Here is a 17,335-nt window from a genome sequence, read left to right on the forward strand (position 1 = left end):
TTTCCTGCTGGTCAGTTTGTTTTTTTTAAATAAGAAATAATTTTTCAAAGCTTTTAAGATAAAAAATAAAAAGCAAATAAAAAATATAATTAAAGAACAATAATAACTGAATGAAAACGTATATCTAAAAAAAACACAAAAAAAACATACATACCAGAGAGGGTGGTGATTGCATTGCTTTCCCAAGGAACAATGTTAACCGAGACAATTTCAAGGTTGACTTCGTTGGGTAACCATCTGCTGCTCATCGCCCTTTCAATGTTTTATTCAATTTCTTTAACTGAATGTTTTTTCATTAGTGTATTTTAAATTGAGAGTTATTACTGTTCCGGACCATATGAGTATCTGGACCATACGCGTATGGTCATGACCATATGGGTATATACTCATATGGTCGGGGTAATCAACACGTTTACTTTTAAACTCTTCATTAGGTGTGACCCTTCTAGTTGTTACGTCACTAAAATGTCATTTTATTATATATTAAAAAAAACTTATAAAAAAAAATAGTTTCACACAGTTAATATTACTTACTATTAGTAAGTACAATTATAAGAAGATGTCCAATTCAAATGAACATATTGTAAAAGGAATTTTATTGTTTAAAGTAGGTGACATCACCGGCAAGGATCATGATATTTTTTAAAGATCATGATATTTTTAAGACATTTTTGATAAGTAAAATATTAAAAGTGTATGTTTCTTTATTTCTATACTTCTATTTTAATCTTAATTATAAGACCGGTAAAATAGCATTTAAGAGCCATGAAATAGCTACTGCCTTTATTTAATTTGATCGGTGATATTCATTTTACGATATTGGAGATGAATCAGAGATCTAGAGTTTCTTAAAAACACCGTAGACACATTGGAATTGTCCGAGTCGATATCACTGCACGCAGCCAAAACAAGCAATCGCAGAAACTGAGCTACATGTTTGGTACCGTGTGAATGTCATTCTAAGTATACAAAAGCATACACGAATACAAGTAGCGATGAAAACTAAGATCAACTGACTGGCATCAATATTTAATGTTTATGTAGCTTTTGAAATGTAAAATTAATACGTATTATTTCTATTGTATATTTGGAAAAAATACCTATATGGTCCAAATACTCATATGGTCCGGCCCGTTAATAACCAAACGAGTATAATACTCATATGGTCCGACCATACGCGTACGGTCGGACCATATGAGAATACGCATATGGTCATTACCATACGCGTATGGTCCAAATACTCATATGGTCCGGAACATTACCATAACTTATAAACTACAATTGCTTTTACATAACGACGTTTACCGTCATCAAATATCGGATATGTTTCTTAAGGGCATATCCAACAGTTTATTTCAGACGGTGAGAATTTTTTCCTTTAACATATATATAGGCTATTTTTTACCTGCTTAAGTCAAATGTGTAATAAAACATTTACATTCATTTGCTACTGTTTGAGTAAAATGAGGTAGAAATTTCAGATATTTGCTCACAATTCGGTGGACGTATTTTTCTTTTTTGATTTAAAAGATAAACTGTTTTTTGTAAAATTATCTATAAATTCTCTTTAGATAAGTATCCTATGAACTTATGCAATATTTTGTTTAGAAATAACCTAAAATTATCAAATGTTCATGAATGTAGAAAAAAACGTCATTTTTTGTTGATACTTTAAAAAGTTAGCACATTTAAAAAAATTGCATCATCGACTTTTTCATTAAATTTAGAACAAATAATCTTCATACGCAATCAAACCTAATGTCATTTTAAAAAAGTGAAGTCCATGGACTCGTTTATAAGTTAAATCAGTTTGAATGATAATAATCAGTCGAAAAATACATCTTTTCCAGATAAATGTCACAGTTTGACACCGCGAAAATAACATATTACGTGAGCAACGTCATTACCTCCCCTGTAACTGTAACACATGAACTCAAGCCGTAACTAAATTTTCTTCCCTTTTCATGAATGTGACCTACCGATTTAGACTATTAACAAGGTTTTTAGTAACATGAGCATCACGACGGTTGCCACATGTGGATCAGGGTCTGTTTACCCTTCCGGAGCACATGAGATCACCTTAAGTCTTTTGGTGGGGTTCGTGTTGCCCAGTCTTTAGTTTTCCATGTTGTTTCTAGTGTACTATTATTTGTTTGTTTGTCTTTTTTCATTTTCAGCCATGGCCTTGTCAGTTTATTATTGATTTATGAGTTTGGCTGTTCCTCTAGTATCTTTCCCCCTCTTTTGAAGGAAACAAAATAGAAGAAATAGTAGTTTTTGTTAGTCAGTCAATAAAAACAGATGCCGAAAGGTTTTATCAGTGTCCTTTCAGATATCATTCAAGTAATAAAGTTATTATTACTGCTAATGTCTTTTGAGCTGCGGAAAACTTGCATTCGGTGTAAATAGGAAATCCTGGCAATACATTCCGTAGCCGAGTAACAAATATTTTCAACTCATATGCATTTTTCCGTCATTGAGAGTTGAAAACTTTAGAATTGAATAACTTCGGATACCATATATATTTTAACTTTTATTAAGGATTTTCTCAGACGACCGGTGTATGTTTTATTGATTGGCAAAATCAATAAAAAAAACGTACATTTATATATGCACTACGATGTCTTTGAATGAAATTGGATACCTTGGAATTTTCGTGATTTTTAATAACATATGATCAAATTGTTGAAAGACTCAACTAAACGATTGAAAACTAGCAATCTACATTGACAATAATATCTCGATGAAAAAATTATACACCCATTCGGAATAACGCCCTAGATGTGTATCTAATACTAACAACAGTATAAATTACATTTGTTGTTTCTATATTCTTGTCATACCTTATTTGTTGTGTTTGAATTTGAATGCTTGACATAAAGTTTCGTATCTCAGATAACAAGAAAACTTCATAAGGAAATATAAGTCTATTAAGAAAATTAATATAAATATATTACACAGATATTTAAAATGTCATTAATTTTGTTTCAAACAATTCCATAAAAGATACCTGGTTGTCCGTGGAACAAGATATTACCATCAATTTAGTTATCGTGTCCTACCAATTATGTATTATATTGCAATTTTTCACAGGTACCTGTTGACCGGGTCACCTCTCCCCCTTTTTGCATTTGGTATAGTTTTAATGTTTTTCGAAAAAGGGATTGGGTGTACATGTAGCTACATTTTTTTGTTGAATAATCAAATAAATTCGTCTTATCGAGATCTTATGAATACTATAGGAGAGAGTTCATAAATCAGTAGTAATTTTTAAGAAACCTTGATAAATATTTAACATACATTTAAGCAAGGAAAATAATAATGTAGAGAGTTGTACTACCTATGGCATGGCTATTTAACTATATGTTCTTGCTCAAGGTTGTAGACTTCGGCAAACAGGAAGAAGAACATCGGAAGAACTGAAAACGTTGCACACGATTTAGCATAACTATATGCAGCTGATTCAGAAGCTTAGTTATCGAGGAAAGTTTGTTGCAAACCAGCACCAGGTCATCGAAGGAACAGAAAACGTATCGCACGGTATGGAAAAAAACATAAATGTGGTGCCATGATACAGCTATATGTTTTGACAAGTTGTGGAGAAAAATGTGTTACACTATCCGGACAGACGGAAGAACGTACATGTATAATACCCCTCCTGTGTAGATTTCCAGTTACCTATAGCTTGTCCTAAACTGGACCCCTTGAGTCGATTTCACAAAAAAACACAACGACTAAAATCGGGCGTTAGTATATTGAATTGTTCATGACTTACGATCAATCTTGGTCTTAAATTTTTTATGAAATCGACTCCTGTTGTGTCCACTTATCGCTACACTAACTCGGTGCAAAGCTTTAGATTGAATAGCGGACCATTTTATAGCTTGTCCCCATGCCAATTTTGCTGGGGAGAAAAGATCCAAGTGTTTTCCCTAGCATGAGAGGGGAACCAGGGTCCGGCCTATTTCCCCTCTTTAGTAGCACGAGTAGCAACGTCGGCGAGGTCAGTTGGGAAATAACCCCACATAAAAAAAAAATTTTGTCGGATGGTAACAGTTGTAGAAATGTTTGAAACATATTTGATGTATACCTTTTACGACACAGAATGAGGGTAAAAAAATATCGAAATAACCATTAAGCTTAAATTAATTTAGGGTATGCTTAATTCAGTTAAGCATAATTATGCTCAAATGTTATAATTATGATTTCATCATACTAGTATGCTAAAATGGTTATAATTAGGATTTCATGATATGCTAAAATCGGTAATTAATACCCTGATTCCGCGCCATAACCCTTGGATATGATTCCTTATATGATTTCAAGATCGCCCAGATATAGAAATAATTATCGAGGGGTACCATCGCATTAGATGTACGGAAATCAGTAATGTTTTGTTTGCGCGTTGCATTGAGATATTTCCATGGCTTCATATCCGAGTCATGTCACATTTCACACGCAAGCGAATGATATGACGGAATCAATGTACCATGCCTGAATAAGGCCATGGAAACTAAATGCGATTATCATGTCAGCAATTCGAATAGGTTCGATTTGTAGACCCAGTCAATATATGAATAGGGGTGTTTTTTTCGAATGTAACAAAATTAAAGTATTCCACACATCCTTAACTGGCCCTTAATTTTTAACTGAGACGCGTGTCGACGAAGCGAAAACAATAGAAAAAAATATTTTAGAGATAAACTGGTATGGTGGAACCATGACTATATAACACCGGCAGCGACCAATAAGTATATCATATTAATATATATCTATGTGAAAAGCTACATTCATATGAAAACATTCGATATCAAAACTCGTTTAGTATTGTCATAATATAGGCTTCTAGGATATTTCCCATAAATTTGATAACGATATTTCGAAGTAAAAGATGAGATTTTACCATGAACTTATTTATCGTGAAGAGAGCGGTGGTGGATCGTAACCCTTGGCTAGCGAAGATGATACAAAGGATGGTAATGAAAAACCGAAAGTTGAAGAGCACCATAGTCAAAGTAAAATAAATAAACAAATAACCGTCCACGAAGTCACACCATAGTCAAAGTAATATAAACAAACAAATAACCGTCCACGAATACACCATAGTCAAAGTAAAATAAACAAACAAACAACCGACCACGAAGTCACACCATAGTCAAAGTAAAATAAACAAACAACCGCCCACGAATACACCATAGTCAAAGTAAAATAAACAAACAACCGCCCACGAAGTCACACCATAGTCAAAGTAAAATAAACAAACAAACAACCGTTCACGAAGTCACACCATAGTCAAAGTAAAATAAACAAACAACCGCCCACGAATACACCATAGTCAAAGTAAAACAAACAAACAAACAACCGTCCGCGAATACACCATAGTCAAAGTAAAATAAACAAACAAACAACCATCCACGAAGTCACACCATAGTCAAAGTAAAATAAACAAACAAACAACGATCCACGAAGTCACACTAAACGTTCAGCATCACAAATCTCACCAAAAAGTCAATCAACTCGTTTGCTCTAGAACAAAATGCAGTTCCTGCTTCGCTATGGTGACACCCTTCGTCACGGTAAATAATTAAATTCTTTTTGAAATTTGTTTGCTGAAACACAAGGAGGTAAGCATTTCGGCTTGGTAAATGTCTCCTATCTTGTCATGTTAGACTTTAGATACTACTCTTGATTTGATTTCTAGGTTATCATAATGTATCAATTATATATATTAAGTATATAAAAAGTAAAATCACAAAAATTCTGAATTTAGAAGAAAATCAATTCGGAAAGTCGATATTGACATGCATGGCAAAATTAAAATACAAAACGCATCAAAAACGAATGGACAAGAACTGTCATATTCCTGACTTAGTACAGGCATTTACAAATTTTAAAGAACACAGCTATCAGTAGTAAACGTGTCTGAAGCGTTTCGATGCTTAAATTCTGTCTTCCCTACACATAACGTATTTCTAAAACAAAAATTAAGATCAACATATGTAGAAGTTAACAGTACTTCAGAGATTAATATGATCACCCCTTTTAAACAAAAACAAAAATTCTGAAGTCATGCATTTTTTACACTTTTACCTTTTCTTAAGAATATGACAATTGATTTCGTTATGTCCTGCCAAAAATGCCATTTCTGGTCGTTAGGAAATGTAAAAGTATTTTTGAATAAGTAAATTTCTCGTTTATGTTTTTTGATTTTGAATGAATTTGTTGACAACTTTTAAAATTACTGTTTTCAGTTATAAAATTCACTTTAAGATATATGGCTTATTATGAAGTTGCGTTCTCTATTGATAGCAAAACTGTGGCAAAATTAATGTACAAAACAAGAAGCTAAATAATTCGAAACATTTTCAAAGAATTTGTTGACAACCTTACTGAATTTTTCAGTTATAAAATTTGTTTAAGATATATGGCTTATTTTGATTTTGCGTCTTCTATCGATACAAAACACTGTGGCAAATGTACAAAACAAGTTGCGAGATCATTCAAAAGATTTTGAAAGAATTGGTGGACAACCTTAGAATAACAGTTTTCCAGTTGTACAATTTTTTTAGTCCTCTGTCATTACAAAACAAGCACTGTGGCAAATGCATACAAAACCAGTAGCGAGATATTTCGAAACATTTTGAAAGAATTTGATGACAACCTTACTGAATATTTCAGTTCTACGATTTGTTTTAAGATCTATGCCTTATTTTGCCTTCTCTATCGATATGAAACACTGTGGCAAATGTACAAAACAAGTAGCTCAGATAATTCGAAAAAATTTGAAAGAATTGGTGGACAACCTTAGAATAGCAGTTTCCCAGTTATACATTTTTTAAGTCCTTTGTCAATACAAAACAAACACTGTGGCAAATGCATACAAAACAAGTAGCGAGATAATTCGAAAAAATTTGAAAGAGTTTTTTGACAACCTTGGTGAATTTTTCAGTTCCATAATTTGTTTAAGATCTATGGCTTATTATGATTTTTCGTCCTCTATCGATACAAAACACTGTGGCAAATGTACAAAACAAGTAGCTAGATAATTCGACAATTAAGAGATAGATACGTTCTTGATAGCAAGTGTAAGCGCTACTTAGGTACACTAATAGATAAGCATATAACAAAGTTAATCTTTGTCATTTCTCGTGTAATTAGTACCGATCATTATATAATGATATGGTGCCAAAATCTCTGATGGGAAACCTTTGGCATGCTTATAATTTAAGTCAGTTCGAGCTGTATGGTGTGTCAATTGATACTTAATCACCCTGTCTGATTGCTGCATCAATTAATTTGGGCATCAATGCCATCTTGGATACAACTAATCGACATGGAACACATAGGGGACTTTCCGATCTTTACCGTGCCATGTTGTTACTATTGATTCTCTAAAAGAGAAAAGAAAATCGTTTAAAGTAAACATAGAACTTCGTATTAAAATAAAGATTACAAATCGCTGACAGCAATCTATTTAAGACATTTTAATAAAAATGCGAGTAAAATTGCTAGATATCAAACAAATTAGAAAAGTTAATGGCATTCAAACCGGTGAGAGTGATAAACATGCAGTGTCGTTTATTTCGTCACATTTCTTAATACTTCAGAATGTTTTGTTTTGTTTAAGTTGATTTGTGCACAAACAAATTCTATTGAAAATTTTAAACAATATTTGCTTTTTAAAAAATCACATTTTTTTCAGTACGCCAGATATATAGTCATCAAAACATCTCAGAACCAATTAATCGCCTTGTCAATGTTTTAGGTTTATTCGTAGATGTGTGCGTATTATAAAGTTATATTGCTTTACCAACAATATGTACACAATTGGATATTTATGACGCTCAATGAACTTGGAAGCATGCAGAAATGGTAGAGTGCCGGTCTCCAAAAAAAGGGGGTATTACCAATGTTGCTGTTTAGTGAGTGATGGGCCCGTATCTATCAATCAATCACTGTTTCCCGCTCATCCCTGAAGCGATTGAAAAAAACTGGAAGAGAAATATGAAACGAAGAATATTGCGTTGCGTAAAACGTTTTCAAAGAGACTGTTTTCATTATTTTAATTTGTGATCATCATTCTCTCCAATATAAAATACATAATTAAGGGTACTAATACAAATAATGAAGAGATTACGTCTTGTGAAATCTCAGTTGTATTTCAATATTTCAATAATTGCTTCTCTCCAACGACAAATTGCCCCATTAGTTATGTCTAGAACATCTTTAAGATAGCAATCCACGTCCCAAAGCGACCAACGTGTCAACTTAATTAAACCTGCTGGCCTGCCACTATTACGTGGAATCATTATACGTTCTAAGCAAAACGAATTGTTCTATTAATTAAGGATTGAATCAGAAACACATGTCTCGGTTTCACACCGCATATCTGTTTACATTTAAATCGTAATTTTTGCAATAATGTGGACATCAGTTGTCATAGGCTCTCTGTACTCAACAAGAACCATCAGGCATTTAATAGCGACGAGTCCGTCATGTAGAATTATATACCCCTTTAAGGCACATAAATGTCAGAACATATACGATTCCCTTGTGTAAAACTATTCAGCTTGTAACGGTTATAAAATGGCTCCTATCAACAAATATTGTATTTTTTACGAAGAAAAAAATAACAATGAACATTTTAACGGAATGATCAAGCAATAGACTGACAATTAATTGATATCTAACTATAGATGTTTTTACATTTTGAAAGCGATTTTCTTTGCTAATTTCATTTTCCATCTGTGATATAATTTGGAATAAAATATGATCGAAAAGTTAATTACAACAAAAGGCAAATCATGACCTTACTACACACTTTTTTTTTAATAATAAATAAAGTAAAAAATAAGAGTAAACAGAAACAAAATAATAAATAAATAGAATAAATACATAGACAAAATAATAAATAGATACAAAAAATAAATAAACAAAATAAATGAAATAATAATAATAAATAGAGAAATAAATATTTTTAGGCGCGAAATGTATCTTTCAAAAATTATCTATTTCAAGAAAGAAAGTGGTAAATAGATTTCTAGTTATAATACTTCATCAGCTTAATTACAGCTTTATCAATAATTTAAAATTTATATCTATATCCAGAGAACAAATATCTACAACCTTCTTATGTTTTATTGCTAAATGGATCAAATTAGCTTATAATCGTCTAAAATCTACTTTTCTTTTTACAGGACCTTTGAACTAACACGCGTGAAGTGAAAATTAAATAATCTTGAAAAAAGAAAATTGCTTGTAATTTGTAAAGTGATCTGTTCTACTATCAGAAGCAATATGGGTCTAGATAACTAAAACAATTAAACGCCATATAATCGGTCAATATTGGAAATCTTATAGGCTTACTTTTGACACCTAGCCTTATGATCGGGAGTTTATCGGTAATGTTTTATGATCATTAATTTTCTAAGTGACAGTATAATATAACAACGAATTTGCCAATAATTCCAACTAAATGTTAGTAATTACAGTACATTATTATGTACGCTAGGCACCTCCCCCAGACCGGCATCAACTTATAGCCTCATTAACTTGCTAATAGATTTATATCAGTTCGAGTTGTTATACCACTAACCATCGTTTGTTTTTAATAACACTTAAGAACTGCAGTTTAAATTTTAACAAATTACCTTCTTTAAGGAGAGAAAATTTTAAACACTTTGTTATATCTGCAGAGGTGAAAAAACAATCGATTTTATTTTATTTTCTTCTGTATAATTATGGAATGTGGAATGAACCATAGACTGCACGCCTTTGTTTCATCGGCGGGGTTATTGCACCAGGGTAGCATGCTGTTCACCACACCTAGAACATGGCACCCCCACATCTATGAACCTCCTAGAAAAAGTAGGAGACATTTCATATCGGATATACTTGGAATCAGTGAAAACAATGAAAAGGAAAATCTTAAGAAAGAAAGTGTTAAAGAAAATGACTTAATAAGAAACTATACATGTAAATGTGAAGGGTGCTACTTGAGAACAAGCACGTGTTACATTAAGCAGGAAATTAAAGGTAAAGTCACATTTCTCTTATCATTTTTATGTAATATTAATATAGATTGCATTCAAGTTAAAATCGTCTTATTTATTATATCTTAAGATTTCGATAAGCAAAAATAAATAAAGTGGTGTCACATTGTATTATAACGAATTATTATTGTACTTGTAAATTATTTGAAGTTTCTATGCAAAATTTAATAGGACAAGCTATGAAATATTGGCTATATTATATATAGATTGTTTTTTTTATTTCTCAGGCGTTGGAATAATTCAATATAAAATTATGTGTAAATATAGATAATGTGTAATTTATATAATATATTGGAAAATAAAAAAACAAACAAACAAATTGACAACCAATAGTCCTACGACTGATAAATAATCATAAATGGTCATTAACTATTAACGCACAACAAAAGTCAGTATTGATGTTTTTAATTAATAGTTTGATAGTTTTGTCCGTGTAAGAAGTCTTGTCCAAGTACATTGTGGTATAAAAAATGGGTATCCTTCACATATCTGTGGTATTGCATTGTCATGATTTACAGACGTCGATAGCGTTTTCAAAACACTACAATTTTTTTAATCATTTTCCATTTTTTTTTATAGAAAAATTATAAAAAGATCTTATATTAAAAACACGATGGAACCAGTTTTCTCTGAAACTTTGAATATCACTTCAAGATGTTTTATGCAGAACATTAGTTCTTTAATTTAGTAAAATTAATATTTTTTCCGTGAGAGAGCAAAATATTTTCCAATATTTCGTTTGTAACATATTTGATGAGATATACAATAAATAAAAGTGACAGTGTATACGTGACTGTTCAAATTACATCTTAAAATACACTGATTGCAATTGGTCACAACAATATTACCATTTTTCTATACAATTTTCTTATTAGTATTACATGTTCTAAGTGTGAAAAAGTGAAGTTAAAATAGGAATTTTAAAAAAGGTAAATGGTTCAAAATAAAATTAGAAAAGGGGCTTTGGCTGGGTGCAAATAAAGCAGCCTCATCAAACACGAATTTGAAATCCGAAATAATAATATCGGAGATCATCGGAGTTGGTCGCCTTGTAAATTGATGATGGGAAGTCTACAACAATGAACGGAAGACCAATAATTACAACAAGGTCAAGTTCCTTCTATCATTGCATCCATGCACGTTTGAATTTTTAAACAGAAAAAGTAAAACCGTAAAATTTAGTTGCCAAAATAAATCGCTGAATGCGTGAAAAAATCAGTGAAGGGAAAACAGGAATTTCCAAATACTTAAAAAATTCTTAAATAAAACTAAATAGGTATATTAGTTGGATACAAATAAAGCAATCTTATTAAATCATCTACAGCTCAAATTTGAAATAATAATATTGCATATTGGTGTTCAGCTTCACCCTTTAATTTACAACAATGAACGGAAGAGACCAATAACGACAAGAAGGTCACGACAAGAAGGTCAAGTTGCTTATGTCATTGAATCCACATTTGATTTTTAATGAAAGAAAAATGTGGTTGCACAAAAATGTAACTTTATTATAGAACTATTTTTTTCATTTATTTTCAGAAGAATCTGACCCCGAGGATTCACGAAAGAGATCATCAGATGACAACTGCAGTGATCCAAACCATAAGAAAAAGAAAGCCCGAACGACATTTACCGGGAGACAAATTTTTGAACTTGAGAAACAATTTGAGCAGAAGAAGTATTTGTCTTCGGCAGAAAGAGCAGAAATGGCTACAATGTTAAATGTTACAGAAACACAGGTAGATAGATATATAGTAAAACTGTCTATGTCATTGCTGGGTTTCTCCTGTAGTTTCACCCTGAAAATGCGAATTTCCCTTTTAAGAGTTACTGTATATAAAAGGTGATCAGGTATCACATACACAAAATGTTAGTTCATTGTCCTAATTCATGAGTCAAATTTAAATTCACTGGCTTTTTCAGGTTTATCTACATAGAATGTTTTCTTATTTCAATACCTATTTTTGTTGACTTTGAAACTTGAGTTTTCACATTAGTACAAAAAGTTAACTGAAACTTGCAGTAGGGGATGTAAAAATGGGGATAACAAGACGGAAAAGACAAACAGAAGTCAACACAAATAATCTCACAGATCAAAAAGATTCAGAAAAAATGGTCGAATCCAATTTTAAAACTGTCAATGAAGTCTTACTTTGAGATGAAGAACAACTTTTAGTGTGTTTTGCTGGACATGTCACCATGCACTGATTTTTTTTAATGAATTAATAAGTCCATATCCGTTGCTTAACTATAAGTTATTTTCAAAATGTTTTAAACTATTAAACCACAACAAATCACACGAAAAAGTTGCTAGTATTCTCCTAATCTATATAAACTTATTAGATTCCAGCATTACTTTTACTTGAAATAATTCTTCTTACATGCATAATTGTTATTTGGATGGAGAGTTGTCTCATTGGCACTCACACCACATCTTCCTATATCTATATAAGGCCGTTGTGCACCTTTTAATCTATTTGGTTTTTTTTATATATATATAAATCAGAAATAGCAAAATGGCCATTGATCTTGTATAATATCTTTATTTAAAATCAATAGCGAGGATATATAGATTTGGAGGTTGTTTAGCACTTTTTAAAACTTTTCAAAATTTCTTTTGTTAGGAATTCAAATATTTAAAGATTAGAATAAGTTTGTAAGCAATAAATTCATAGTTTTTTTACAACAATTTTTGTTTATGAATAAAAACTTTAAAACTATAAAAAAAAATCAAACTCGTTATCTTAGGAGGAAGAAAAAGTAACTTCTCATTGGTGATTTTTGTTGTTGAAATACATTTGTATACGGAAATGAAAATGGGAAATCCGTATTTTTTTTTAGTTACCGTTCCTTTCCACATATATTTTAAGAAAATGGCAAACGTCATACATTTTTAAATTCATTCATTTATCTTCACCGTATTTTACGTTACTGAATATTTTTAAATTAATATTTAATTTGAATTTATTTTTTGATGATGTTGATGATGATAATTACATTAGAGTGATATTTATATACGGTAGGGTTTAACAAAGTTAAATATTAAAAATTTAAAACCGTAACTATCATAGTATTAATGTTAGAGTATATATAATGTTTAATTCGTTACTATAATTTAGAACGATATCAATTCTATGTCTATTTTCTCAGACCTCAGATATTCAAAAATAGAAATAAATATCTGCAAAAATATTTGATCTTTTATGATTTGAATGCTCGCTGAATTTAACTCTTTTTTTTTTTTTAACTCATATAGAAATATTGTGAAGCAATATTAATTATTATTATGAACTTGCGCATTTGCAATACAAAGTTCATTTCGTCAATCGTCCATTTATCGCCGATCTGATTTAAATCATTAGCCTCGGTTTAATTTAATCTCTGATTAAAATCAATGAAGTGATCAGCATAGGCTGAAGTTACATTTTGGGCGTTTGAAATTTGCTTTTTAAGACCACCGGGAATCATTCATTAACTTTCAATTGGTAATAGCATGCAAAAGCAGTCATGTGTGAAAATGTGATGCAAGATAAATTCATCCATTAAAAGTGAGAAAGTTAACCGATAAGAAGGTTATCTCGCTTTTTCAAATTAGGTATTGAAGATGGTTCTGGGCTACATACATAAATATACTATTTTTAAAATTTCTCCCGGTTTTTTAATACAAAAACCTACAACATAGAAAGAAAAGTTAACCCTTTCATAATAATATTTAGAAACAAGAATGTGTCCCAAGTACACGGATGCCACATCCGCAGTATCATTTTCTTTGTTCAGTGGACCGTGATAATGGGGCAAAATCCCTTATTTGACATATATCATAGGGAACATGTTATTAAGGTTCAAGATGATTGGACTTCAACTTCATGAAAAACTTCCTCCGAACAAAATCTTTAACATGAAGCACGGGAACGGACGTACGAACGGACGCACAAATCGACGCTCGGATCAAAAAACAATATGTCCATAAATGGGGCATAAAAAAGCTTCTATTAAGTATCCAAGTGTGCGTGATGACCGTATCATATTCATTTTACTTTATTTAACTATGCCAAAGTTAATGCGTTGCGGTCTTTTTAAAGGCACATAATTCAAATTATTTTTCTATATATATATGCTTGATTCATCTTTCACCTTTTAAAGTTGTGTTTAGTAACTTCTGCATTTTTGTGTCTTTAAATCCCTGTCGTAAAATTGTCGTTTCTATAATTAATCTACCCGTAATATAGCCAATACACTAGTACGAGAAATTAAAATTTTCACACGATCATCAAAGTAGCTATGGGTCCAGAACGTAAATGTCGGATCAAATATGCATGTTTTTCAAAGCCGCAGTATGTGCATGTAAAAACATTGTTCATATTAAGTTATATCTCAAATCTTAAGATCATTTAAGAAGTTTTATTACAAAGACACGATACGTGAACAATATTGTCTCAAGTTTAGACTGACACGTGCAAACTAACAATTATTAGAAAAACGATTAGAAGAAAAGTATCTTTAATGGAAACCATTAGAGCGATGGTGTTTTTTTAAAACCATAATTCTTCACGCAAGAATCAATTTAGATATTATAACATTTTATAATACATTTGTCAATGTTTTAATTTAGCTAACGACAGGTGTAAGTTTTTGTTTCATCTGAACAGTTTTTAACTAATTTAAATTTCATTTAAGTAGGCTATTTCCGGAAAAGGGCACACTTTTACGTAAAGTGTCAAAATTATAAGTGTGGCGCTGTTATAAAAGCTCATTAATTCGCCATTAACGATCGCCGTTTACTGCGTGTGTGAGGTATTTTATGGGAGTACTTTATGGTTAAAAAAGATTACGGAATTTGTCAAATTAAATATTGATACAATAATGACATGAAATTAACTGAGAAAAGCTGATTACATGATTTCTCAGAATGATATCAATTTTAGATCATTATTATGATTTGTTATGTGTTTATATGAAAATGTTGCATATTAATCATTATTGATGTTGGACATTATCATGCAGACCCTTTTGGGTTTTATGCTATTATCTTTAATAACTTTGACGGAAACACACTCATCTGTCGACGGAAGAACGACTCATCTACGGCACTTTCCCCGTTAATCGGTGGTATGAGATTGCTATTATGACCAGCGTTAATAAAACTTCCATTTAAGGACGAGCGTTTGGAACCAAACAAACAAATATTTAAAATAACCGATGAAGACGAAACAAAATCCGATTTAAATAACATACACGGGTAAAGATAGAGCATTGCACTACTACAGTTTGTTTTAAACTAGGGAAGATAACTCATTTAAAATATTTTTTAAAAAATACGGCATTCCTTTAATTACCCACCAACATGTAATGTATTTTGTCTCGATGTCTTTTGTTCATGCCCTACCGCCGGAAATACGTTTATGATACAGCCTCCTTTCGACCTAACAAAATTAATGTATGGTCCGATAAATCTGCAATGAGGCGTACTACCAAAGGAGTTGTGACTTGTACAGCTATTTTGTTATATACTTAAAAGTCTTAAGATAGCATTGTTTAACGGAACAAATATTATGTATAAGTGTGTATGAAGATAGGAAGGTAATTGTTAATTTGATAATATTTCCTCATATCTTTCCTTGAAACTGGAACTATTTTACTGATAGTCATTATTGTATGTTCATTGTTGTAACTCCTCAAATACCCAGAATAAAATACATTTGTGAGTTTGACTTTGTCTAAATGAAAACCGTATATATTTCCAAACAATGCCTTTTCTTTTGATCCATTATTTTCATTGCCGATTTCGTAAATCAGTAAACCCTAATAGAACTTGAAGTCTTCACAATTATGAAGATGAAAGTTTTTGCAATAATCACTTAATTGTTTAGAATTGTTTCTACACAAGTTGGCGATATCGGATATCACCGATTCATCGTGAATGACATGGATGCATGGTTTATGCATCGAATACAAGAGGAAGCGATATTAAGACGTCATTGAATTCTCGTTAATTTTACTTATGACACTCTTACACGAGTCACAACAACACAGATCCTAATTATCTATAAAACGATATTTCAACGTGTTTGTTTTGTTTTAGGTAAAGATATGGTTTCAAAATAGAAGGACAAAATGGAAGAAACAGGAAAATATTTCTAACGCTGAAGCTGCAGAACTCAAACTGAATGTGGAGAAAAGCACGGATGTATCGAAAAAACACAACAATACGTCGACAGCCAAGAAAAATAAAAGTGAGGAAAAAAATTCACTGGCATTCGAAATTGATAATAAAGACACGCAAACGGAAGTTAAATCCGAAATTGATCCTGCAATTAGTGTAGTAATGAATGAAAAATTCCTAACAAAGCCTGACGTTTATTCAAATGAGAACATGGCTGAAACATTATTAAGCATTTCTAAAACCCAGATGTCGCACTCTTCGAGTGAAAATGACTTAGACGTTCAAGATGACACGGGTGGAATGTAAATAAAAATATGGAAAAAACATTTTTGTATACATTCTTCTTCACATACGCACGTGTATATCCCTGGTCACACCTGTATGTACTCTTGAGTATGGGAGCCATATGTGTAAAAATGTATAGATGTATCATAAGGGTGGCCTCCTGAAAGAAACAGTCGGAGAATACAATGACTGAGATTTTTCTAATCTGTCAAAAACGTCGTTATTCATGTTCATTCCATGTGTATCTTAAACAAATCCTTTATAATAAAGGTAACTGAAGCTACTACTGACTTGTTCTATTGCATTTAATGATCTATAAGGCAAATATACATGGCCCCTAAAAAGTAAAATCACAAAAATACTGAACTCCAAGAAAAATTCAAAACGGAAAGTCCTTAATCAAAAGGCAAAATCAAAAGCTCAAACATGTCAAACGAACGAGTCTTGCTATGACAATATATATTGTTCTGATCTCTTTACCAGCATAACTTTAGTATTTGACTCTCACAATACATTTTTAGTTAATATGTCCGACTTCAAAAAGAGGTTACGATCAGATCTACATCGATGATTTTAAAGTTTCAAAAATTCGAGAGCGAATTTAATTTCATACATCATATATAAACATTTCAATGCACACCGTCTTTGCAGGTATTGTATCTGCATCCAGTCACAATTGAACCGATAAATATATATTAGCTCTTTTTAAGATTTTTTAAATGCTTATGTTCTAGTAAGAATGTAGGCCATACTTTGACCAATAATTATTTACTTTTTACAAGTTGTGACTTTGATGGAGAGTTGACTCATTTGTACTCATGCTACATCTTTTTAT

General features: G+C 31.5%; 1 protein-coding gene across 1 annotated transcript; it reads left to right on the plus strand.

Moving 5' to 3' along the window:
• Positions 1 to 9,519: 9,519 nt before the first annotated feature.
• LOC134715250 (homeotic protein deformed-like) lies at positions 9,520 to 16,783 on the plus strand. Its single transcript, XM_063577312.1, has 3 exons — positions 9,520 to 10,035; positions 11,592 to 11,791; positions 16,135 to 16,783. Exons 1-3 carry the CDS (start codon positions 9,741 to 9,743, stop codon positions 16,519 to 16,521), a joined length of 882 nt encoding a protein of 293 aa, XP_063433382.1. The 5' UTR covers positions 9,520 to 9,740; the 3' UTR covers positions 16,522 to 16,783.
• The last annotated feature ends 552 nt before the right edge of the window (positions 16,784 to 17,335 follow it).

This window comes from Mytilus trossulus, chromosome 4, assembly GCF_036588685.1.
Source record: "Mytilus trossulus isolate FHL-02 chromosome 4, PNRI_Mtr1.1.1.hap1, whole genome shotgun sequence".
Classification (NCBI taxonomy): Eukaryota; Metazoa; Mollusca; class Bivalvia; order Mytilida; family Mytilidae; genus Mytilus; species Mytilus trossulus.